Below are 27,256 nucleotides of genomic sequence, written 5' to 3' on the forward strand. Positions count from 1 at the left end.
GGGCTCTGTAAAGCGCCTTGAGACAATTGTATTGTTATGGCGCTATATAAATAAAATTGAATTTAATTGAATTTATTCACTGCCATTTGCAGTGTTCATTTAGTGTTTTTATTTATGTTAGGATATCACGATGCCTCGTAGAATCATGACTATAAATGTGAAATGTAATTATTAATGATACAAATATTCTCGTAATTATTATTATTATAATTATTTAAATCGGAGGATGTATGTAGAATTGATGTGAACTCAATCACCAACGATTTCTCACAAATTCAGCCCGTAAAAACATCGACCTCTAATCTGACCGATTTACGACTGCTTTTCAGCAGTCTTAAATTCTGTTCTTAGCTAAGAACGAATCCCAGATGGGAAACATTTCATGATTGCCAGAATAGTCCCAGGAACTTCGTAAGTGGGGTTAACTCTTTCTAAACTGCGTTCGAGAATGAGGTCCATTGTCTAGTCTTGATTTGATGATGGAAAGGGTGTCTGCATCTCAGATGGAAGCAGCAAGATTATTCTACAGGAGGGGGACTTGATAGCAGAAGGCTCTGCCTCCTATTGTGCTTTTTGATACTATTAGAATTGCAAGGAAACCTGCACTCTGGATGTCAAGGATTGAACCCGGGCCGCTAGATTACTAGTCCACTGTGTATATGAGCAATGTAGGACCCAAGTGCAGATATTGTGCAAAAACTTTGTCTTTTAATTTTCAAAAAAGCAAGAATTAATCCAAAAGGTCAGAAAGTGCAGAAAAAAAACTAAAGGTAAAGGATAAATTTAAAGCTCAGAAGATCCAGTCAAAAAACAGAAAGCATCCGGTGGGAAATACCCCCACGAATTCTGAACATAAAACAAGCCAGGAAAAACGGCTCAAGCAGCAAACAGCAAAACAAACCAAGAAGAAACCCAAGCATGTCCAAAGACTTACAGACCAGACCAATAGGCTTATTCCAGCTTGCTGAATGACTGATACAAAGGACCAAAGACTCAGCGACGAGAATGCCACAAGGCCAGGTATAATTACTTTGAGTAATTGTTAGTTATTTTCAGGCATTCCACCAGTGTAACAATCATTTCTGCCTAATTTGCCCAATGCAGGTAAAATGTGTTCATGGTTTCCCACATGGATTGGCCAGTCATATATTGTGAAGAAACCAAAAGCTACTTTTGTGTCACTTTACTGTACAATGATGCCGGTAATTGATCAACCATTTCAAAAAGCGATGTTATACATTATAGATTCCAGCGGAAATATTTCAGTTCCCAGGTGATACTTTTGGAGGTGGCCCTGTCATGGCAAAAAGTGACCGGGTGCAAAAAAGAGCCCGGGTGACGTAATATTGGCTTCTGAACGGCTCTTGAGTGACAGTGATAAACTAGTGAGTCAACAACTTTCCTAACACAGTCAAACATCAAGCACACGATTGTTTTGCTTGGTTTATTGCAGGTAAAATACAGGCAAGCTGGTCTCAGGTAGCGAAGTATAATGCGAGATGCTCTGGGGTAAATCCAAAAAGAGCCCGGGTGACGTAGTGCTACCGTTGGTATAGCAACTGTCACTCAAGAGTCGTCCGAAAGCCAATATTACATCACCCGGGCTCTTTTTTGCGCCCGGTCACTTTTTGCCATGACAGTCCTGCATATTTGACTAACTGAATAACTGTATCGGCTGGAAGGTGGCTGAAGCTGACCAAACTGCCGTTATACACTCTGTATGTCATATGGAGGCCAATAGCAAACGATCTCACTAACTGTTCTCCAGCCAGTTTGAAGCAACAACTGCAGTGCTCCTGTCCTCAAATTCTACCACTTTGGACAGCTGTGCCATCTAGCAATACATTTAATGAATTAGTTAGACAACCTGCAACTATGCACATCCACCACTGCAAATGTCTTAAAACCAAGACTAGTAGCATAAAATACTAAACAAATTCAAGTCACCATCCTTCTAGTCTTAAGCTCACCACAAGCCTCACTCCCACACCGGAACCACTGCTGTATAAAGGCCTCAGTATGAACACTAATTAAAGTGTGGCAAAGATTCCCATTTTTCCCCAATAACTGGTATCCTGAACAAAGCTTGTCAAGTCACAAAATGGCATACCAGTGTCCAAACAATATTCAATTTAAGTGGCACAGTCACAACCACTAAAACTGAAAACTGGTCTGCAGCTGCATCTAGAATGTGCTGCGACCATTGGTGATAAAAAAAATCACCACAATTCACCATAAACATAGTTTGACATCAGGGCATCTCACAAAGCGAAACTCTCTGGATGGTTCACAACATTTTAATTGACCCAGCTTGGTATTGGTGGTATTGCCTTGACCTGGTTCTCATCCTACCTCAGCAATAGAAGTTTTGCTGTGAATTTAGGCAATTTTTCCTCCCCCACAGCTAGTCTTCCCTGCGGGGTCCAACAGGGTTCCATCCTAGGTCCCATTCTGTTTTCTATTTACATGCTCCCCCTTGGCCAAATTATTTAAAAGTACAAAATTGTCTTCCATTGCTATGCAGATGACACACAGTGTTGGGTGAAATTTCACTCAAGTTATCTCTGGGCTCTGGAGTTGCAGATAAGTATATTTCTTCAACAACAACAACAAGCTTACCGGGCTCACCCACATCCTGGCAGGCCAGAAAGAGGCACGGGCCCATTCTCAGACTGCAGCAGATGAGAGAGAAGCAAAATAAAAAACATCACACAAGGTTTATAAAGAAAGAAGTTAGCGTTCTCTGATGCCAAAACACTTTGTCAGCAGGGATTGGTCTCTGATGTCCGAGATCTTACTATGCTTTTGGAACATAATACAACAGCAAGGCAGAAAAGAAGGACTACCAGTTCTTCTTATCAGTCCACGCTTACACACACACACAGAGAGAAGGTATACTTTTAAGCATATAGTTAGAATCAAAGATATACAGAAACAGAAAAGACATGTTTCAGCAAACAAAGGCATATGATTAACACACATATATACTTAAAGTCAGAGTTTCATATTGCACAGTTTGACCCTTCTTATCACCTCTGAGCTCACCCAAACATAGACAAAAGGTTCCTTCTCTTACGAAGACTAAGTGGTGTCGGCACCTAGTAATCTTAGTTACACACACACACAAAAACACAGAAAAGCCATTTTCCAGCTTACATGATTCATACAAGGTAATTATTAATACAAAGCACGTGATTAATACATTCTTACGTCATGAACAGTGGTTCGAAATTAATTCTATCACACGGCTTTATCTCCCGCTGAAACCTAACGACCTGTGCAATCTACATGGACTGCCTTGAGGACATCAAGTGTTGGATGGCACAAGACACAAAAAAGTTATATTATTTGGCCCCCCTGACTCCATCAAATTGACCACCAGCAGCCTAGGCAATCTGTCTACTCTGGTCAAGACCCATGTCAAAAACCTTGGTGTGATATTCAATTCCGCCCTCAAATTTGACAATCAGGTCAATGCAGTAGTTAAAGCCAGCTTCTTCCAACTTCGTACCATTGCCAAAATCAAGTCTTTCCTGTCACCCAAAGATCTTGAGAAGGTCATCCACGCCTTCATATCCTCCTGGCTAGACTACTGTAATTCCTTGTTTACTGGAATTATCCACTCGTCCCTGTCCCGCCTACAACTGGTCCAGAAAATGAATTAATGAATGTATCCTCAAGAATATATATCGTTTAACAGAGTAGGCTAAACATGTCGGCCATTATTGAGTCCATTTTCAAAAGTGAGTTGATAATTGCTTGTTGGAAGGTTAATATTTATCTGTACGCAATGAATGAACTGTTGTATTTTGAATCATTGATGCTGCAACATGGACATTTGGAAAGGAGTACGATTCTGTAGTAAAATGGTTGTCTTACAACAAAATGGCTGTCCGCAGCAGAGGTGGGGCAGCCTTCTCTAAACAAAACAATATTTAAAAAGACTGGCCACCCTTATCAAAGGAGCAACCAGTATTGCTGGCTATGGAGTACTGGTGGAGGAACCAGAAAAGCCAGTGAAACTGTACAGGAAAGAGCTAAGCTAGAAAGGCAATATTAAGTATTATTTCATTTTATTTTTAAAAATATATTGTTTTATTATTACTTATTTAATTTATCTTAATTCTTGTCTTTCCTGTAATTGCATATGTAAAAGCACATTGAGTTGCCCATGTGCATGAAATGCGCTATATAAATAAAGTTGCCTTGCCTTGGTTTTCTAACGGTGTTTTTTCACTCACACCTTATTTTTGCCAAATTTGCGAAAACCCATTCATTTTTTCATAGGGATTTTTGTTTAGAACCAGGAAGTTAAAATGCCAACACTAAAAACTACAAACTTCCGGTTGACTCAATACTCTAAAGTCACCCGACGCAAACCGACCAGTACAACCAGAAATCGATTGTATTTGCTGAGTTCCAACTTTTATTTTGAAGGGAATCAAAGACGAATGGCGGCCATATTGCAATCGCCGTTATTGCTGCTGGCCTCAGACAGCTAGAAGAACGTCGCTCTACACAGAACACCACAGATAACATCAATACCGACTTAACCTTGCGCCAATGTTCAAAATATCATCAGAAGAGGATCACCGACCAATTTATCACTGAGAGCAATGTTAGTGAATCTTTGGTACTATTCATGTAACGTAACACCAAGTGTGACAGCTTTTAGTAGTATCGCTAACTAGCGTTACTTATGACGGTTGAAAGCTCTGTAGGACTAGCATTTCTTCTTGATGTTTCATTTTGAATGTCCAATTCATGTTTTTCCTCTGTGCTGTCAGGCACATCCTGTTGAGTCACATTTTGATTGTCCATGTCCTTTGGAGTGTTACTCGGTTCCTTTGACTACATTAGAAACTTTCTCTTCCTTCTATACACCTGTCCATCAGGTGTCTGTACGACATAAGATCTTGGCTGGCCAGAAAGTTACCTGGGCTAGTTACATACTCCATACTCTCCTTATTCTGACATTGTCGCCAACCTGAAGTTTCTGAAGTGCTCTGGTTCCTGGATCAAAGTTTTCCTTCTGCTTCTCTGTTGTCTTGTTTCGAACAATTGCTGTACTGTGTTCGTGACCATTTAAGGTTTCGTCATCTGCGATGTCGTCGGAAGTCTTGTTCTCACACGTCGACCCATCAACAGCTGGGCTGGTGACACTCTGATATCCTCCAAAGGTGTGCTCCTCAGATTCAGCAACGACTGATACAGATCTTTTCAATCAGCTTTAGCTTTTTCAGCGTGAGTTTGACAGTCTGTTCCTCGTTCAGCCATTCCTTTCGACTGCGCATGGTGGGGGCTTGAAGTTTTGTGAATGAACTCCCACTCTTACGCAAAGGCTTGGAATTCGCGTGAGCTGAACTGTGGTCCGTTATCTGAGATTACTATTTCAGGCCCTCAAACACATCAGCATACTCCTTGAAGATATCCACTTTGTCACTTTTATTCAGTGCCATCACTCTCTTGATTAGCCCCATTTCTTCACATGCCTGAATCCCAAGTATTGGTTTGGCATTTGATTGTACAGCAATGAATTCCAAAACAAATGCTTTCTTTTTGTATTTCACTATCCAGTTGCACTTTCCTTTACCAGGTATTTTGTCTCCAGTGTACGTTGAAAGTTTCACATTTGTTGGTCTCAGACAGTATGTTCTTTTTGGCTATTCTTTGCAGTAAGAAATAACATTGGCTTGTGCACCAGTATTGAGTTTAAATTTGACCTATTTGTGCTCCAATTTGAATTCAGTCCATCTATCTGTCTGTGTCCCACGAACAGTCTTGCTTGCTGATCTGTGACGTCATCGTCTACTGCGTACACCTCGATCTACACATCTTGGCAAAGGGGTACGTTTTTTTGCAGTTCTTACATTGTTTGCCATAAGCAGGGCATTTTCGTGATACATGCTCAGTTCCACATCGTGTGCAATCAAACGTGCTTCCTTTGTCTTGCTTGCGTTTTATTTTGGTGGTCTTTATTGCATGTCTGCTTTGTTTCACTGCATCTATGTGCAGAGGCTCGTAATGCTTTTGCAGTTTCTGCCGTGAGGCACAGCTGCGCTGCTTTTATGTCTAGTGTAATGTCAAATTCTCGACAAATTGATCTCTGATGAGGGATTCTTGTGATTGTCCGAATACACATGACTTTGCCCTTAGCTTTAGCTCCGTAAGGTATTTGCTAATTGACGTGTCCCCTTGCACACACGTGAAAAACTTGTACCTTTCATAGGTTACAATAGGTTATATTCTATTTTTGGGTTGCAGTATTCTTCAAATGTTTCCTTAATTATCGCCACTGCCTCTTCGCCGGCTAGATGAAGAAATAGTGAGAACTGTAGCTTAGCTGGCTTGCTAGCGCCTACGGTCGCTCCGGTAATTGCTAGTGGTAAACATTGCAAAGTCACACAAAAACAGAGATTACACATCTCAAACACACATAATCAATAGGTTCTCACCTTTGTTGATAAACATACTGTCTATGTTTAAAGACTCTTTTCTTTTCTATGGCTAATCTCTGATGAAACGTCAAGGCTGTATTTCTTGATTCAATTGAAGTTAGCTGATCGTAGATGGAGGAAGCCAGCTGGAGAAGAGATCAGTTTATTCCAAATGACAAAGTTTAGCAAAGCTTACCACACAACGATGTCCCCACAATGTGATGATCTCTGAGTAAACTCAGATCATACAGGTTACTGATTACTGAGAATACTCTTCTCCAGATCGTAACAGAATTACATAACTATTATAGGGCTAACTAACACAATGGCATAAAAGATTATCCACAGGTGTTGGTCTGGGGGGATGCTTTAGGGCAGGGGTTTTCAACTGGTTTTGTCCCAGGGACCACCATTCTGACTAGAGAGTAATCCGCGGCCCACTGATGTGCCAGTTATTCTCAAATACATTTTACAGTCCCGTACCCTTCTTTTCATGTTTGTAACCGCCACTGCCACGCCCCCTCCCCCCGCACACATATTCTGCCTATAACACTTAAATATGTGAAATTATCAGGGTAGACAACTAACCGCCGCTGCCACGCCCCCTCCCCTCGCGCACGTATTCTGCCTATAGCACTTGTCAGTGTAATTTCGTCGCTAGATATGGGTCTATCAGTATTTTTGGCAATGCGCCTTGGCTATTCAGACTATTTAGATTGACATAAATATGTCTACAGGCCCAGGTATATTTATAAAGATAAAAAAGTCAATGGTGAACTGATCAACATAGGGTCATGTCGCGGACCCCCTGCAATGCCGTCGCGGACCACCAGGGGGCCACGGACCCCTGGTTGAAAACCCCTGCTTTAGGGGGATAAAAGGTGTGGGCTAAGGCTCTGGACCTTTTGGCAGGAAAGGATGACTTGGGTGAGGGAATCAAAATGTGTCACTTTGTAGTGTTCTAATGAATGTGTGGAGGACTCTGATGTTGGTGTATTATTTGATGTAAATGTGTCACTTTGTTCAAGGTGTTAGGTGGGGACATGATGGAAAGGGGAACGGTATGGGGTCTACCTAGATATGAAAGGTGTTCATGTTAGACAGGGAGGGTCTTGCTGACCTTTTGTGTGGTGTTTTATACGTCATCCTGATGCTTGAAAGTTAATTGTGAGTTCTTATGATTTATCAGGTTTTATTATAGGTTGTGAAAAAATTTGCAAAACAAGGCATACTATTAAGTTTCATGTTTTTTATCATATCTTGCTAATATTGTTGCTTCAAACATACTATATCATTATATTATAGGTAATTACCTATTGCTCCCTAAATATTATCCGTTAGATAGCTTGATGTCAGTGACAAGATTCAATGTATTGAATTTGAAATTTTTCTAAGTTTATGTTATTCTCTGTTCAATTCAGAGATGGAGAGGATGTCGATGCACTTCTGTCCTCACTGTGGCACCCGGCTCCAAGCGGGCTTCAAGTTCTGCCCGTCCTGTGGGGTGAAGCTGCCGTGCCTGGTCATGGAGCCTGACAGCCACGCTGCTGCGGCACGCTCAGACAACACAGATACAGTGGATGGTAACAGACAGACATCTGTCAATTACACCCAAACTCATTGTTCTCATAATAGACAGAATTTTCCACATTCAACGTTTTTTTTAATTATTATTATGTGTATGTAAATGTTGTTGCATAAACTGTAAATACACATAAATAGCAAATATGTAGTAATTAAACAAATACATTAAAAGTAATAATAGAAAAAATGTTGAATGTGGAATATTGTGTATTATTATGTGTATGTAAACGTTGTTGTTTAATTGTTTAGCATAAATAGCAAATATATAGTAAATATATAGTAAATATATAGTAATTGACAAGTAAACTGAAATTTTCACAGTATTTGTTTGGTTGGCATCCATGAAATAATGAACAGCCAGTCAACTACAAACTGACAACTACAAAAACAACAAGTTAATGTGTAATACTGTCATTAACTTGTTGTTTTTGTAGTTATCAGAGTTGCAGAGGAGAATGTATGATTGGTTCTCCTGTTCTCCTGCTAATCCCTCATCCTTTTATTACATTCAGATATGGAAATGTTAGAATCCTGCTCATCTCAGATATACTCACCAGTGAATATGACTCGTCAGACAATTCACAGTGTTCAAAGCATCCATGCAACTCCTCCTTCTCCAGGTATGGGTTTAAGGTGGATTGATACCTCAATCAACATGTTAAACAGATAACAGATTCAATTTGGTTGTATTTATAAAGTGCCAGAACAATACAATTGTCTAAAGGCACTTTGCAGTGCCCAGAGCCTGAACACCAATGGCGCAAGCACAAAGGCGACCGGGGCAAGGACAAACTCCCAAGAAGAAACCTTGAACAAAACTTCAGTTTCAGAGGGAGTGGCCCATGTGATTGGTCCGCTAACTACATAATTTCCAGAGTCTCACATTTCCGGTTTCATTCCCTCATATCATATCATATACCTACTGAAACACAGAATACAAATTCACACAACCTTGCTTTGTGACCATAGGCTATTTAGTAGGCTAAAACAGGGAAGACATGAAACGGGAAAAATAGCAAAATGTTCATATCCAATACCTTTTACATTTACATCTTTCTGAACATGCTCACTCTCAATATCCTCAAACCGTTTTTGATGAGGAGGAGGAGGAACTAACGGCACCTCAGGAGGAGAGGAGGCTGCATGATAAAAGAGTCACTTTGATAGAAGCTGGCGTTCCCCTCGTTAGAGAGATAAATGCCAATGAGAAGATGGAATTGGAAAATAGATGTGTAGAGAGCTTGACCTACTGTTCTGGCGCTACCGTCGGAGAACTGTAGAAGGAGCGACTGCGTGGGCCACGCTGTGACGGTCATAGAAGCACAACTCAGCCTTTAGTCACAACAGGGGTGACGTCAGAAGCTAAACAAGACGAGCTGGATCCAGATAGTATAACTGTTAGCATTAAGTAGCCATTAGTATCCGTTCCCTTCAGGTGCCGACACGAGTGTTTGGTTGGCATCCTTGTAATAAATGAAATAATGAACAGCCAGTCTGTCAGTATTACACATTAACTTGTTGTTTTTGTAGTTGTCAGATTTGCAGAGGAGAATGTATGATGGGTTCTCCTGTTCTCCTGCTAATACCTCATCCTTTTCTTACATTCAGATATGAAAATGTTAGAATCCTGCTCACCTCAGATGAACTCACCAGTGAAGATGACCCGTCAGACAGCTCGCAGTGTTCAAAGCAGCCCTGCAACTCCTCTTTCTCCAGGTATGGGTTTAAGGGGGATTGATACCTCAAGCAACATGTTAAACAGATAACAGATTGTTTTACAATTAAGAATTAGTCAGGGATTGCTCACACTCTATTGATTATTAGTACAGATATATCAAGGAGGTCCACTTCAATTATTATTGGTTTGATAATGCTTCACAAGTTTGTTTACAAGAAGAGAAGCAGATATGAGGAAAGGGGGGCGGGGGGGGGGGCAGAAGGGAAGGGAGGAGAGAGGATCAGGATTAGCATGCTAGCATACATGTAGCAAATGTACACAGTACATAAAGACGGTGCATACATGATGCATACAAAATTGATAGTGGATAAAATGGGGAGAGAGCATTGAAGTTTTATAGAATAGCTTAGTGGGTGTACAGTGTGCTCGTAAGGTTACTATTACAAGGGTAAGTAGAGCAATGAAACAGAAAACAATGTTAATGGTGGCAATTATTTACATTGTGGGTAAATAGGCTAGCATAGAGTATGTAGCTGTATTATGAGCGGGGTAGAATGACACACACACACACACACTCACTCACACACACACACACACACACACACACACACACACACACACACACACACACACATAGAGTATGTAGCTGTATTATGAGCGGGGTAGAATGAATGCATGACAGTGTGGTGGGGATGGGTTGGTGTAGGCAGAGGGTCTCTGCAAGTAGATCGGGTGAAGAGACTACAGCAGCATCCCACAGTAGTTCTAGTTGTCAGATTTGCAGAGGAAAATGTATGATGGGTTCTCCTGTTCTCCTGCTAATACCTCATCCTTTTATTACATTCAGATATGAAAATGTTAGAATCCTGCTCACCTCAAATAAACTCACCAGTGAAGATGACTCGTCAGACTCGCAGTGTTCAAAGCATCCCTGCAACTCCTCCTTCTCCAGGTATGGGTTTAAGGTGGATTGTTACCTCAATCAACATGTTAAAGAGATAATAGATTGTTTTACAATTAAGAATTAGCCTGTGATTGCTCACACGATTGATTATTAGTACAGATATATCAAGGAGGTCCACATCAATTATTAATTGGTTTGATAATGTTTCACAAGTTTGTTTACAATAAAAATGCGACTAAAGTCTGAATTCGCAGTTTTATCGGTAGAGTTATTTCAATTCAATTTGGTTGTATTTATATAGCGTCAAAACAATAAAATGGTCTCAAGGCATGTGAGAAGGTGAAGTCCCTCCCCCTTCTCACTGTGGCCTAAGAGGGGAGAAGGGCTGGACTCCCCCACCAGAATGGTTGGGTCCGGGTTCCCCCACATAGGCGGATGGGTCCAATTGGGACTGGTTGGGCCAATTTAGCCCATGGGCTGCCTTGTTAAAAGGTGCACCTCATTGTTGAGGGAGAGACAGACTGGACAGGCTGGAAGAAAGCTGGGGCAGGTACATAGACATAAACCTGTGAGTACAGAGGTGTACCTTGCCTGTTTTAGGGCTTTAGTTTGGTTCAAGTTTGTATATATGTTTTGGGGTTTAAAGTACCCTGGTTTGTTCATTTTGTTTATATGTTTTGGGGTTTGAGTCCCTGGATTGTAAATAAGCAAGCCACAGTCTCCTGCGCTGCGTATATCCCTGCTTCACCACAAACGTGGGATGGCAGACTGGGGCCATTTTCACAAGGCACTTTTGCAGATTCTAGAGCCTGAACCCCACTGGATCGAGCGCAAAGGTGACCGAGGCAAGGACAAACTTGAACAGAGTATTGGCTGCTGCAATAGGCAACCACTAGCGCAGAGCCATCTGGGAAGAGAAGAATATAATACACAGAGGTGTAAAAAGTACTGAAATGTTGTACTCAAGTAAAAGTACAATTACTTTGATGAAATTTTACTTAAGTACAAGTAAAATTACCCATCTAAAAAATCTACTCAAGTAAAAGTAAAAAGTAGTTCATTTAAAATGTACTTTAAGTAAAAGTTACTTAGTTACTTTCAACAACTTGATGGGGGCCGCTCCTATATAGTGCAAAAAAGGACAAGGGGTCATAAATCCAATACAAAAACTAGTTATTTTTTATTAAAGGAGAATCTTTAGAAATATAAGTGCAATGACATTAAACATGTCAAACCTTAAACATGTCAACACAACATTTAAGAACTTTTGGGAGGACATGTCAAGACATGACAGCTAAAATAAAAAGTTAAAATACCGCTGCCCCACTTAAACTTTGGTTACTTTACTTATGTCCACCTTTAGAGCATTAGTCTACAAACTTCTTGTTGAGTTTGAGCAGCAGCTGATTTTCAAGATGAGTAGAGTTCATCCGGGCTAGCTTTGCATTGAACAGCAATCCAGCACAGCAGAAGAGTCGCTCGCAGGCGGCCGAGGCAGGTAGGCCAGTATTGAGTTTCAGGGACAGTTTTTTGATATTCTGAAAGGCGTTCAGCAGATCCATATTGACTGAGACACAGGCTAGGTACCCTTCTAACTCCCCTGTACCTTCTGACCTTCTGGACTTCATTGAGGAAAATAAATCATCTTCATCTGATGAATGTTGTCCAACTTGCTCCAGCCTCCAACATCCGGTCAAGGTGTTGTCTGACATAGACTAGACCTGTAGAATGACAAACAACATTTCTGACAATTAAGTATTGAGCTGCCATCAAGATTCAAGAGTGCATCATAACACAGAAATAGCTATAAATAGCTACTTGAGATGACAGACCTACAGTATACAGAATTATAGCATTATTTTTTATTTCTACATGCATCACAATTCATAATCCTCAATTCTTGCTAACCGGGACCCCTTAGCATGAACATGAAAGACGTGCACGTTGCAAAGCCACCACTTATCGTTATCAATATCTGAACAAACATCGTGATAAATTGCAGATAACGACATACACATTGACTTGTCCAACTGTCTGAAAACGATGGTGTGCGCATTCACATTGTTCTGTTTCAAGGCATGGGAGGCAGCCAAATGATTAGCCTAATATCAGTTTATGTGGTGTATTTCATTGCTGATGACTGATCTGCAGTTTTTAACACAATATGAGAGACTGAACATAATAATTCTATGACCTGAAACGAATGGAAGACAGGAATGGTATTATTAGTCTATTGGATGAAAGCTGTCGACGTTGGCATACTCAGGTCGGTTGCAAGTGCTAGCCAAAATTAGGCTACTACCTACTAGTGCCATGAAACGCATATTTTGCTTAATGGAGCAAAGCTAACTAAATGACAAAAACGCTGTCTGAACTACTAATGGAAAGGGACAAATACTGTACTTACCAACACATGCTTGCGCAGATTTGAAGATGAATTTGTATAAGCAGAAAGTTCTGACTGACGGATTAGGCACAGTTTACACAGCATATAGCTGTTGCCTCTTTTACGTTGGAAGGCAAACTGCTTGCTGAGATGTGGCCACGGGTTTTTCTTCATCTTCTTTAATTTCAACTGGCGGAAAGTTCGGTGCTTCAGCTTGTTGGTGGTCCGCAGCTTGTTGGTAGTCCGCACTATCATCTTCCTCCATATCTATCTCTTGTGACTCGGCACCGTACTGGCGCCTTGCATCGACTCCATCATCCACTCTATGCAGCATCCACCACTGCAGTGAGCATTGTGGTGCGCGATTCCTGCCTTGAACTATGTTTTTTTTTTTACTCAGTAACAGATGTAATTTCCAATGTAGCGAAGTACAATACTTCAGTCAAAATCTACTTAAGTAAAAGTAAAATTACCGATTTAAAAAACTACTTAAAAATTACAAAGTACACAAAAAAACTACTCAATTACAGTAACGTGAGTAAAAGTAATTTGTTACTTTACACCTCTGATAATACATTCATTGAAATAATGAAGTAAAATATAAGACTCACTTTGGGGAACTTTCCTACAGCATTCAAACAGGCTCAGGTTACTCTTTTGCTTAAGAAAGTTTAATTTAACTTATCTGATGTGACGAACTATACAACTGTCTCCCTTCTGTTTTTGTCAAAGATTCTTGAACAGGTTGTCTTCAAGAAAGTTTCTGATGATCTGTCAGAATAATTTACTGGATCCTAAGCGGTCTCGTTTAAAGAGTGGTCATACTACCGAAACTGCTCTATTTTATTTAAAAACTCACCTTTTTAACACAGCATGTGTTTAAGTAGTTAATTTGTTTCAGACATAATTTTTTTTATATAATCATAGTTTTTGTATTTGGTATTATTGTTGTTGTCACATTAGTAATAATTTATGTTTTTACGTTAAAATGATATTTAAATGTTATATGCATTTTGTTGCATTTTACTCATTGCTTCATTTAGTTGTTGCTCATCTGTCTCTGATTTTTATCAAATCAAAAGTCACTTTGGACAAGAGCATCTGCTAAATACCTAAACTGTACAACTAATACATTCATCAATTCTATTTGGTAGGTCAGAGAGTTCTGAAGTTGCCTCGTAAACGCAAGGTCATTGGTCAAGAGGAGTCTGAAATATGCTCTGCTTTTCCAGTGAATACCTCCCCTCGGACCTCTCCTGTAGGTGAGTACACAGACCCACAACATCATGGCCAGTGCTGCTGAACCGTGTCATTCAAAGCTATCTAAAAGCTAAGTTAGATGACCATTGGTTGTGTGTGTGTTTTATTTCCCCTGTAGTCAAAGGGAAGAATGCCAAGGGTGCGGGTGTGGTCACGCCTCTACAGGAAGGAGTTGAACTGAATGATCAGTCAGGGGGGAAGTGGAAGCTTTTGCAGTTGCTCATGCAGAGTGAGAACGAGGTCATATATAAAGGTAAGACTCTTTGCCAAAGCTATGGTTGAGTGCAGTTCCATGTGTACCTTTTGTGTGCTTATGGTTTGGGATTACACTTGACAAACTGGATGACCTCTGTGGACCACAAATGGCACCATACTGAATGTATGAAAAGCCACCTGTAGCAATAACTTCCCTTCACCTACACAGACTACAAGATGTAATAACTCACCTTCTTATTCACATGCCATAATTCAGCACTATTCACCCACCTGTCCACTCCTCTGATGGGCACCTGTTGTCTTTGCCTTCTCTCTTCAGCAAGAGATCAGTCAAGACTCTTTTCAGCTGTGCTACCTCGTGGTGGAATGATCTAGCTAGTGGTTTAAAAACCCACCTTGGTTTAAAAACTCACCTTTTTAAACATCATCTGTCAAATTTTGTTCCCTTTGAGACATACTTTACAAAATATAATAGTCTTGATATTTGGAATTGTTGTTTTTATTATAACTTAAAATTTGAATTTGAAATTGATACTTGTGTGTAGTGTTTCTTTTCTGTGTTGTAATGTAAAGGTTTTGTAAGTCACTTTGGACAAAAGCATCTGCTAAATACCTCAACCATAACCATAAATTCCATAGTTACCAGGTAACTAACCCAATATGCTGTTGCCATAAAAGCTTAAAATCATTATTTTGCATCACCACAACCTATGTAGTCTACTGGGGAAAGGAGTGAAAGTACCCTACTAAGAAAACACAGGTTTCCATCTGAAAACTGCCACCACTAGCCTGGATACCAGACCGAACTTAGCCACGCCCACAACATTTGAGGTCTGGAAGTTCGGTCTGGCATTGCTCCGTTGGGGGGAGATTATGCCAGACCAGAAGCTGTTTTGACCAATCAAATTGTCAGGGCGGGCTTTATACGATGATGGACAGATGATCAACCGTAACGTAATCAACCACGTCACCAAAAAGCGTTTGGGTTGAATTCGTTTTCAACAAACATGGCTGCCGATGGAGAGCTGAAATGGGGAGATTCGAGTCTGTTTTAGAAGACATTGACAGCACATTCATTTTGAAAGAGGAACAGAGAAACGCGATCAAGGCATTTGTCGATCGAAAAGATGTTTTTGCCCAGAATCGATATGAGATGGTCCCGACAAAAATAACATTATCTTGACATGGAATCCAAGAGAGCCAAACAGGCCCAAATCACACCCTGATTGACAATATAACAGTCAATGTGCAGGGATGTGGCTGGAGCATTTAAAACGGCTCTGACGAGCTCCAATTATGTGTGAACGAATGGAATTGATTTGAACAATAGAAGAAGCACTGCGGTTTATTCCTTGTAAAAGTGCTCCTGGCAAACACTGTCCAGAAAACGCTGAGATATTGCCATCGTTTCACACTGCAATCTCGTCTGGCACATTCAGATTGTGCGGGTCGCTGTACAATGCTATTGGTTGGCTTTAACCAAGCGTTTGGCTTATGAACTCTGGCCTGGCTCTGCCCACTGAGTACCTTTTGACTCTCTTTAAAGCAGCTCCTTTCTTGGGCAACACTGTGCCTGCACTGCCCTCTCCACCAACCGCTCTCGCCCTCAAACAGTGTGTGTTTTGAAAGGAATTATTTCTATATCCCAAATGTATCGGAGACTCAGTCAGATTGTGATGAAAAACCAAGTCCAGGTTTTATTCTTTCAATGGTGCGCACCAGAGGAGGACAGAGAGTTAGATTTCACTGAGTGTGTTCCACCTAAATCTCTTTCACTGTCTATCTTTTGGGAAAGCACAGAATATAAGCTGTGTGCATGCCAGGGGGGGTGGATCCCTAAATGCTAATTATTATATGTCTCTAGTCAGGGGGGGAAGCTGTGAGGGCTTTCTCACACCTCATGTAGGCCCGGAACAGAATACACATGAGAAGTTTTTACAACTCACGAAATCCAAAGAACACTAAAATGACCACTAGGTCAGATATATTGAATTATTGACTATGGAATATATTTATTAAACTAACTATCAAATGTCGGTCCCTTCAGTTTGTTTTGATTGTGTAATGGTTCCTCTTTCTTCATGAACATGTCCTTAATGACCCTGAGCTTTAATCTATGATTTCTCTTTCCAGTGCTGTTAGGTGGCTCCGACCCCAGCGGCCTCAATCAGAACTACATTTTAAGACTGGTGAGTTCATCATTATTCAATATTACATTCTGATGATCTGTGACATGTCCTTATACCCATCAGTAAATGAGTCATTCCATGTGACCCTCATGACCAGTTAGGCAAATGCCAACACTTGATGGCATAAATAGCTAGCCAACTGTTACAGGAACACCAAAGCAGAGGAGAGGTCAGATGGTTGGTGTTCTCAGGTCTGGATCAGGTGTTACACAGGCTTCATGAAGCCCAAACTAAAGTACATATTCGATGTATTTCATAGCTCAGTATTTCCAATGTTTTTAACTGACTACTCTCTACTTGCCCTGCACTATATGACCTCTGGATTACTGTATCAGATTGTTTTACAATACTTTTTTTACAAGAAAATCCAAATCTTGTTTTGTAGCCAAATCACTCAACCTTTTAGGCTTGAATCTATGCGTGTGTGAATAAAAAGGTTTTAATATAACAATAGCGAGACGTGTGTAACCTATTATAATGGAGTAGAAGTAGAATTTGAAGGAGAAGTATTCTGCATTAAATTTACTCCAGTACGTACAATTTATTTGGAGAAAAAAAATCCACGTAACGGAGTGAACATAGCACGTTCCTACCCAACTGTGTTAGCAACCTAACCTAACCTGAGATTAGAATGAACCTCTTGCCAAGAATGGCAAGAATACAATACAGGCTCTGCCTCCAATTGTGCTTTTTGATATTCTTCGAATTACAAGGAGACTTACACTATGAGCGAAGTGGTCCTGGTCCATCTGAAATGGGCAAGGATGAAAGTCAAATGTAGAGGTTTCTGATCCTTTCTATTAGTAGATGAACACTGGTGGAAAAGAGGTCTTATATTGATGCTGAGTTGAGTCCTTCTACTGTAGAAAAACCTGTGAAGAGTTTAGGCAGGTGGTGCAATTCCACATTGAGTGACTGAGGACAGGTTTCAGAATTTAGAGGATTCATTGTTAAAGCTATTAGTACTATTGATAAGACCTTCTTGCCTGGTAAACTGAAGTTGTGGTGCTTGCCATTTGGGTTTTTGCACCACGCATAAGGTGGCCTTTGGCTGTGTATTAAGTCGCTGTTTCAGAGGTGGAGACATTTTAAAGTCATGAATAAGCTAGTAAGGAAATGGCTTGGGGTACCACGTTGTTTAAATACTGTAGCTTTGAATGGAAAAGGGATTTTGCAGTCACTAATGACCAGCTTGGTGGAGGAGTTCAGATATGCCAACCTGGAGATGACTGTCACAGTCTAATGATCCAGTGGTCAAGAACAGCGCTCCAGTGCTAGAAGTCAATGGTCCAGGTGACCAGAGGCAGACTCCTGGAGGCAGAACAGGCAGGTGGGCCGCTCGGGTCATTAGCCACGTGGCAGGGTAGACAGACAGGACCACTCTGCAGGACGTCCCCGTGGCAGGGTAGACAGACAGGACCACTCTGCAGTAGGGCTGAACGATTAATTGCATTTGCGATTTAATCGCGATATGATAGAGCACGATTTTTTTTTTTTTTTTTTTTTTTTTTTTTTTTTTTAAGATGGTACATTTTGCACACAGTGTTTAAAAAGTGCATGCCTAGTGTAATTTGTTGTTCTTGTTTCTGTAATGAGCAGTTAAATAAAAATGTAAAATGTGGGAAAGAATATTTTACACTAAATGTATCTAATATTGTGTTGGTCATATTTAAATCATTCATTACGTTTTGCTGGGAAAAAAAGAGGATAAAAAAAAAATCGCATATTAAATCGCAATCACAATATTTTGGTAAAAAATCGCAATTAGATTATTTTCCCAAATCGTTCAGCCCTACTCTGCAGGACAGACAGGCCTGGCGTCAACAGACTTGGACTCAGGGACCAAAACAGGAATAGAAACAGATTCAGGGACATAAATGGATGGTCACAGGGACAGTGGCTGACATAGTAACGGAGATATGACGGGCACAGAGATGGGCACAGTGACGGGCACAGTGACGGGCACAGTGATGGTGACAGAGATGGTGACAGAGACAGTGGCTGACATAGTAACGGAGATATGACGGGCACAGTGACGGGCACAGTGACGGGCACAGTGACGGGGACAGTGATGGTGGCGCGCTCCAAAAATGACACACTTTCCGCCGGCGCGTGGTGGGCTTTGTTGTGGTTTTGGCTGCTTGTGCAACATTTCTGCAACATTTCTGCAACATTCTCCCTCGTCCCGTCAATAGCTCCTGTCTTTAATCATTAGAAAAAGACATTAACATCTCCTGAACAGTTTTTGCATATTTTGCCTTATTCATTTCATCTTTTCTGTACAAGATAGAATGAGTCTCAAAGGAGTTCTACACTCCCTCATTTACTGGATGAGCTCAGTTTTTATGTCAGTTAACATCAATGTCCAGACAACTTTCTACTGGTCCAACAGCATGCCATCATTGCCTTATCTGTTCCTCGTGAATACAGTGACGTGTTATATATATGAATGAATGAATGAATAACCAACACTTGATGTTCTCCTCCTCCTCTGCTTCCAGGCAGCCAAACATGGACAGATCTTCAATGAACAGAACTTCCTTCAGAGAGCAGCCAAAACAGCCACAGGTCTGTCCCCCAACACTGCTAACACTACACTCATGTGCACACACGCACACACACACACACACACACACATACATATATATATATATATTCAAATGTGCTTATTCATCACAATTGGTGGGATTAATAAAGACATTTGTGTAGAAGTAATGCAACTGAATGACTTGGCTCTGACATTGAGCTCTGTGTGCATTGTGCCCCCTAGTGGAGAAATGGGTGAAGCGCATGAAGCTGGACTACCTAGGCATGCCCATCTGTTTGGGGTTTGGACTCCACGAGACCTACAGGTCAGCTGTGTTTCTTCATCCATTAACACCTGGATTGTTTACATAGCAAATGCACTGGCAGCAAATGTTCACATTCAGATTGCATTGGTGGACAGGTTACATTCTTTCGTCTGTGTCGACCTACGCTTGTAGGTTTTTGGTGTTTCAAGACATGGGCCAGAGTCTTAACTCCATACTACAGGGTGAGACCAAACCTCTGTCACAAAAAGTAGTCCTCCAGCTTGCCTGTCGAATAGTGAGTATGATGGATGGTGACATGATGATACGATGCAGTGGATGGGATATGTAGTCTTTTTTTGTTCTAATAATGTATAGGCATTACTCTTCTGAGCCTCAGATCCCATGCTTGTGTGTTTGTTTCAGCTGGATGTGTTAGAGTTTGTCCACGAGAACGAGTACACACATGCCGACCTACATGCTGAGAACATCTACGTGAGCTCAGGCAGCCACCCGAAGGTAAGGCATCAAACACACTGGGCCCTAATTGTGTTCGGGCCACATCAAACACACTGGGCCCTAATTGTGTTCAGGCCACATCAAACACACTGGGTCCTAATTGTGTTCAGGCCAAATGTCTAATGCAATGCCTACTGTTTACTCACAAGTATTAAACACATTACTGGTCGAGTATTAAACACATTACTGGTCGAGTATTAAACACATTACTGGTCGAGTATTAAACACATTACTGGTCAAGTATTAAACATATTACTGGTCGAGTATTAAACACATTACTGGTTGAGTATTAAACACATTACCGGTCGAGTATTAAACACATTACCGGTCGAGTATTAAACACATTACCGGTCGAGTATTCAACACATTACTGGTCGAGTATTCAACACATTACTGGTCGAGTATTAAACACATTACTGGTCGTGTATTAAACACATTACTGGTCGAGTATTAAACACATCACTGGTCGAGTATTCAACACATTACTGGTCGAGTATTAAACACATTACTGGTCAAGTCAATTTGATAATTTCATAACATATGCAAAGCCTCTCAGTTATTGAATTGACAGCTAATTTACGTCAACAGAATCTTTTTTTTCTGAATGGCTACATACTGTATAGGCCATTAGGCACAGCTAAGGCACCTTCCCCACATGCAGTGTTTAACATAATCCAGTGTCCTGTAGCAGGACATGTAGTAATGTGAAATAAAAACCGGACATACAAAGGCATGATTTAGTATTTTGAATCATATTCAATCAGGGCCACGGATTCTGCTGACCGCTTTGTTCCCCCATTAACCTATTCTAAAATAGCCTAATGTCGTTATAGTCCCAATCCAAATGGACATAGGCCTACAGTGAGGAGTCGTATTACTCTGTTTGATAATGGGATCTGATGCCAGATGACGTTTTTACTCTACATTGATACTTCCATCGTGACATGAGTACAGGAGACTTTATATTGGGCCTGCCCGAGTTCTTTAAAGTTTTATGTTGCCATGCTTTTGCCGCTATGGTGGTTTCTGCTGGACTGTTGTCAATCCAACAAACAATATATAACCATTTCACAATAGCACTTTAAAAATGTTATCTTTTCATAACCAGTCACAAGTGCACTTGGGAACCAACGCTGAGGCTGAGAAGACATAAATTCAGTGGCACCCCCTGAAATGAATATCCTGTTTCACCTGTCCCACACAGATTTGACACCACTGTCCTGTGAATGCATGAATGCAAACAGACACAGCCTTGAACAACACCATTCCCTATCCCCAGTATTTACACCCTTACACCCCTTTCATACCAAGGTTCTACCGGGTTCCACCAGGGTTAGGTTCAGGTGAAACGTTTTGCAACACATCTTATTTAGTTGGTATATGATACACAGAGCATTGAACTTAATTGTTGGTCCACATTCAAGCATTTGAATTGAATATACCTGATATAGATCTTTCTGGTGTTAATGGTCACAATGCCTTCTCTACAGATCCACGAGAAGCTAAAAAGTATAAAGTGTAGAAATATGAAAACAACATGGCCTAAGTGTCATTTTCGAGAGTTACGAAATGAAGTTTGATTTTAAGTTACCGCGTTTAGTGGTTGGAGCTGATTTACCGGGCCGGTCTCTGGCAGGTTGCGTAATTCAATTAAATTCATTTTTATTTATTTCTATAACGCCAGTAACAGTTGAAATTGTCTCCAGGTGCTTATAGAGCAAGCACTAAGGCAGCTAGGGCGAAGAAAAACTCCCTTTTAACAGGAAGGAACCTTGAGCAGAACCTCAGCTCAAAGGGGGGACCCATCTGCTTGGGGTCGGCCAGGTAGAGAGATGGAGATAGAAAAGGACATGAAGGGAAGAGAGGAGAAGACAGGGTTCCCGCGGGTCCTTAAAAAGTCTTAAAATGTCTTAAATTAAAATTCGGGTAATTAAGGTCTTAAATTGTCTTAAATTTCACGTAAAGTTGCTGTAGGTATTATTTTTTTTGCCGGTGTGCTTAATGACGATGAGAAAGCACAGTGGCGCATCGTAAAACATCTAATAGTTGATTAATTTAGTATTGTGTGAATTGAGTCTCCGCAATTTAATAGCTGTTTACGGTACGTCGGCTACAGACGCTGACGTCAGGCTGCGTGTCGCCATTACGCGGTTGTCGATGTGAGGTTCAAAATGCAAAGAAGATGGGGAAGTGCAACGCAGATTTCGGTGCTTCATTTCGGTGCCTGAGCCAATTGAACACGGTCGCTAGGCAGATTCCGTGGGGCACATGTAAAACTGCCCCAGCTCCCAATGTAAACCTTTTTTCTGTGTCGCTCACGCTCATTGGTATTTTCATAGTGTAACCGAGCGTTGGCACTTAGATCTTTATAGCACAAGAATGACACAGGCTTGGAAGGGAAAACAGTCTCGTTTACTTTGTAAGCAGGTAAGAAGTGAGTTAGTTACAATGTGAGAGCCGGAATACCTTTTTCCAAGTACGGAAACCCCGAGGGGATAAAATACATTCACTCTTCACCAGTCCCATACTAGTCTGTTACAATAGCAACAGTCTTATGACGGTGAAGAGCAGGCAGCATTTCACAGAGCAAGCACAAACAGAACCAGCCAATCAACCTTTTAACAGAGAAAATACCGAAAGGTAAACGGTCAAAAGTGTGACTGTATTTCGCACAAAAAGATTAAAACATCGCGACGTGCAGCAAATGCAACTAAACAATTGCGTGAAAAGAGGGGAGAGAAGGCAAGAGTCAACGGCAGATCAGCAACCGAAGACTGAAAAATAAACGGAGATGACCGCTAAAGGTAGTCTCTTAAAGGGGCAGTACACATTTTCTCGTACTCAGTGTGTTCAAGTAACAAGATTAACTATAAACAAGATAGAAAAGATAGGTATAAACAAATCATAAAATGGTGAAATTTCATGAAATAAATGCAAACAAAATAATACATTTTTGACTCCAATAATACTATTTTTGCAAAAGAAGTTTGAAGCTGTTTTTTGTATTTATTTATATTTATTTAAGTATACTATAAACTGTTGTTTACAGTTAATATAATGTTCATAGTTTGAAGTTAAAAAGTTTGAAGCTGTAGTTGGAAGCCAAGTGTTTTGTATGTATTTATATTTATAATATACTTTAAACAGTTATTGTTCAATTTGAAGAAAAAAAATTGCCTTGGCAATAAAAAAAAGCCTTTCTTTAATGTCGTCAATCGTCGCTTTGTGCTTTAAAAAAAGTATCGGTTCAGGCACCGTTTATGCACCGGTATCGTTTTAAAAGTATCGGTTTAGCACCGGTATCGGAAAAAACCCAAACGATACCCATCCCTACTAACGACGATACAAGTTCAGACGCCACCTCTCAGTCGGCTGTAACAAGTTTCATTTCACCGCCAGACACCCAAAAGGCAGAGGTACTGTGGGTTCTCTATACTGTGACGAGGCACAATTCATTTAAATCTAACGATGACATACGTGGCGTCTTTGCTGCCATGTTTGGACAAAAGCGTCTGCTAAATGACTAAATGTAAATGTTCCCCGATTCGCAGCTTGCAAAGTCATTCACCTGTGGTGAAAAAAAACGGCATGTCGCCAAATATGGCATCGCTTCATTCATCAAGAAGGAGCTATCGTGCAGCGTTAGTGAGAAACCATATGTTGTCATGTTTGACGAAAGTATGAATAAAACGACAAAGAGCAAACAAATGGACCTTCATTTGCGATTCTGGACTACTGATGATGAATTTGGGATGTTACAAAACAATGGACCTCTCTATTCATTGGTTTCTCTCATGAAGAGTCGTGATAACATTAATGTTTTCAAACAGTTATTATTTTCATGATTCGATATGATTCCTTCATGCAATGCAATGTGTGGTTTAGTGTAATCCAAACTTATGTATGTTATGTTGGCTCTGTTCTGCATCACAAAGGAACAAAACAAATGAAAATGCCAACTGTGGGCTTTGATTGTTTACATCTATATTGGCCAAACAGTGTTGGAAGGGTTATTGTCAATTATTATACTGTCTCCTAATTTCAAAAAAAGGTCTAATGAAAAAGTATTTTTGCATTTTGCAAATTGAAAACTTTAAGTTTTGATTTCCATTGTAGGAGGCAATAAATTGAGTATTCCAAAGAAATTGTGACATTTTTGGGTCTTAAATTATATTTGTTGAGGTCTTAAAAAGGTCTTAAAAAGCATTACATTTTACTTTTGAAATAGTGCAAGAACCCTGGAAGAGAGATACACACATTATCACACACATACACACATCAGAAGATGTAACATAGCTGAGAGGAGAAGAGAGAATCAGGAGCACAGATGGATTCATACACGTATCAGAAGATGGAACACATAGTTGAGAGAGGAGAAGAGAGAATCAGGAGCACAGATGGATTCATACACGTATCAGACATAGTTGCACACATGTGCCGTATGGACGTGGTACATACATGATTCCTTGAAACTCCGGTGCTTAAAGGTTTTTCGCCCATACCACCATTGCTTGTCTGTATCATTTGTGGTTTAGAAAATCATCATTCATGCAGTTATATATGAAATCCATTTTGATTTGACTGTGTTGAAGATGGATTTGAGTGGATTTTAAGAAGCAATTTTGAATGGATTCAATAACATAAAGACATTAACATTAAGTGATTATGATTGTATCTGTGCAGGTGATTTTGTCTGGCTTTGGTCGAGCGTTCCGGTTTTGCCCCAGTGGGAAGCATGTTGAATACCGGGAGGGGAGCAGGGCACCACACCTGGGCCACCATGACTTCATCAGTCTGGATGTTCACCTCGGTGCAGGTGAGTTGTCCAGCCAGCCACTCTTAGTTCCTCTCAGTGAACCCTGAAGTGCAGTGGATCCAGTGAAGACTGGCACAACACAAGTTTATGTTTAGAATTGATATGATATGTTTTTGTGTGTGCATGATAGCTCCATCTCGGCGGAGTGATTTGCAGACACTTGGCTACTGTCTGATCCACTGGATGACTGGAGTGCTTCCCTGGAGCTCCACAACTCACAAACCCAACGCCATTGCTGCAGAGAAGCGGAGGTAGTGAAGACTAAAAACACAAACCCAGTCTGTCTATGACTCAACACACTCACAACCCCATAGCAAAGGTCTTAAAACACAAACCCAGTCATGTCAATGACTCAACACACACACAACCCCATAGCAAAGGTCTTAAAACACAAACCCAGTCATGTCAATGACTCAACACACTCACAACCCCATAGCAAAGGTCTTAAAACACAAACCCAGTCATGTCAATGACTCAACACACACACTACCCACACTCACCCATGGAGATACACTAACATGACTCTCTGTTTCTGTTTCTGTGTGTGTGTGTGTAGGTGCTTAAAAGATCTCTCTTCTCTTCTGATGCACTGTTTTGGAAAAGAAAAGGTGCCAGGTGGGTACATGTGGTACATGATACATACACACATGAGATGGTATTTACATGATTACATACACACATGAGATGGTATTTACACGACACATACACACATGAGATGGTATTTACACGACACATACACACATGAGATGGTATTTACATGATTACATACACACATGAGATGGTATTTACATGATACATGTGGTACATGATGCATACAAACATGAGATGGTATGCCCATCCTAACTAGCAGTTCAAGCCAAATGTTTGCTGCCTAGTTATTATATGTTCGATCTACGTGAGCGAACAGCATTTCAAATTGTATTGTCCGAACCCGACCCGAACTGAACTGTCAGGTCCCGGTCGGACATCCACCCTCGTACTAAAATGTCACATTTCTAGGTCATTGCAGTGCTTGCAAAGCTTGCACTGGACTATATTCCTAGACATTTTCTCCTGTGACACTTCAGTTAGGGATGTTAACACCGAGTATGTGGTAGAGTAAGTGTGAGATGGAATCTAGATCCCCGTTCCCTCTGGCATGGTAACAACACACACATGTTCAAAGTGCCAGGATGAGCACGGCGCCATCCAGGTTACAATCAATCCACATCTTTTAAACAGCAATGACCAATCCACAGCCATGTGAAAAACTCCTCATAAATCTACTAAGGTTTCATGAATGAGACTGTGTAAATAGTAATGTGCTAATATTGGTTTAATCTGATGACTCTTTTGAAGGTTTTTTTTTCTTCTTTTCTGTTCATCACTGCTTGTCTGTTTTGTGTTTGTATAGGGGCATTACAAGAGTACCTGTCACAGGTGATGGACCTCGAGTACTCGGACACACCGGACTACACTCAACTAAAGGCTGGACTTAAAAATGGATTGCAGCAAATAGGAGTAGCTTTAGAGGAACCTTTGGACCTCCATATTGCCTAATTGTGTACATGTGATGCATAATATAATATTAAGATATACAGACTATTTTAGGTTTGCTTTCACAGTTTTAAAGTTTCAAATTAATTTGTATAATTGTTCGGTGGATGGGTGTGTGGTGGGTTTAAAGACACATGACTTCAGAAATGTTACATTTTTTATTTTGACACAGACATAGGTGTTGTATTCACAGAGAAAGGAAGTGTGTTAAGCCAATAATGGGATGGGTTTAAGGGTAACGTATAATGCTTTCTTATTGACGGAGAACTCAATGCAGTTTTTTAACCTAAGGTTGCTTTTATTTTTGTTTTAAGAAAGCGGTATTACAGTATGTTGATTCACTATTATATGTGCTATTTTCCATCTATGTTCGGATATGGTATCTTTGTTTTTTCATAAAGGACTGTTGACATTACATTTTTTACTGTTTTTTGTCCGTTTTTAGTATTGAGCAAGTTAAGTTACTGGTTATCAGTCCAGCAGATCATTGGAACTGATAATTGGCATTATTCATTTGATATCTGTAAGAATTATGTCAGGATTAAGTATTTGGCTGATGCTTTTATCCAAAATTAAACAAAAATGATAACATATCAGATTATATTAAATAAAACCGTTATTACCTAAAATATATACTAGTGCTTGTAAAGAAAAAGTGTACAGTGTTGAAGACAAAATTGCTATCCATGCAATTTAAAAAGTAAAATCTACAGAAATCAATGTAAAAGCTTTTACATTTATAATTGGTATGGTAGTTGAGGTGGTTGCTAGGGTGTTGCTAAGGTACTTATATCAGTTGCTAAGATGATTCTATGGTAGTATAAGTGGTTGAAATATATTGCTATATATAAAAGATATTGAGGCCAAGGCCAACACATGAAAAGGTATTGGGAGAGCAGCAGCCCCAAGGGGTCAAATAACAGATTTTTGGGCCAACCTCAG

General features: G+C 40.4%; 1 protein-coding gene across 5 annotated transcripts; it reads left to right on the forward strand.

Moving 5' to 3' along the window:
* Positions 1-4,461: 4,461 nt before the first annotated feature.
* vrk3 (VRK serine/threonine kinase 3) lies at positions 4,462-26,729 on the forward strand. 5 transcript variants are annotated; one of them, XM_031569747.2, is made up of 17 exons: positions 4,462-4,618; positions 5,780-5,847; positions 7,859-8,020; positions 8,534-8,641; positions 9,630-9,737; positions 10,547-10,651; positions 14,144-14,251; positions 14,368-14,502; positions 16,599-16,654; positions 19,156-19,222; positions 19,425-19,506; positions 19,639-19,741; positions 19,870-19,962; positions 24,646-24,778; positions 24,909-25,029; positions 25,335-25,393; positions 26,172-26,729. In XM_031569747.2, exons 3-17 carry the CDS (start codon positions 7,861-7,863, stop codon positions 26,315-26,317), a joined length of 1,584 nt encoding a protein of 527 aa, XP_031425607.1. In that variant the 5' UTR covers positions 4,462-4,618; positions 5,780-5,847; positions 7,859-7,860; the 3' UTR covers positions 26,318-26,729. The 5 variants fall into 5 exon arrangements, with proteins under 5 accessions (XP_031425607.1, XP_042564043.1, XP_031425609.1 ...); XM_042708109.1 differs by lacking the exon at positions 10,547-10,651; XM_031569749.2 differs by lacking the exon at positions 9,630-9,737.
* The last annotated feature ends 527 nt before the right edge of the window (positions 26,730-27,256 follow it).

The sequence above is a fragment of the Clupea harengus genome, chromosome 6 (assembly GCF_900700415.2).
Source record: "Clupea harengus chromosome 6, Ch_v2.0.2, whole genome shotgun sequence".
Taxonomy (NCBI): domain Eukaryota; kingdom Metazoa; phylum Chordata; class Actinopteri; order Clupeiformes; family Clupeidae; genus Clupea; species Clupea harengus.

Coding starts and splice junctions, on each gene's coding strand:
- vrk3 (XM_031569747.2), top strand. CDS start 7,861: ATGGAGAGGATGTCGATGCACTTCTGTCCTCACTGTGGCACCCGGCTC. Junction 19,742..19,869: donor TCCAGCTTGCCTGTCGAATA/GTGAGTATGATG, acceptor TGTTTGTTTCAG/CTGGATGTGTTAGAGTTTGT. Junction 24,779..24,908: donor GGATGTTCACCTCGGTGCAG/GTGAGTTGTCCA, acceptor TGTGCATGATAG/CTCCATCTCGGCGGAGTGAT.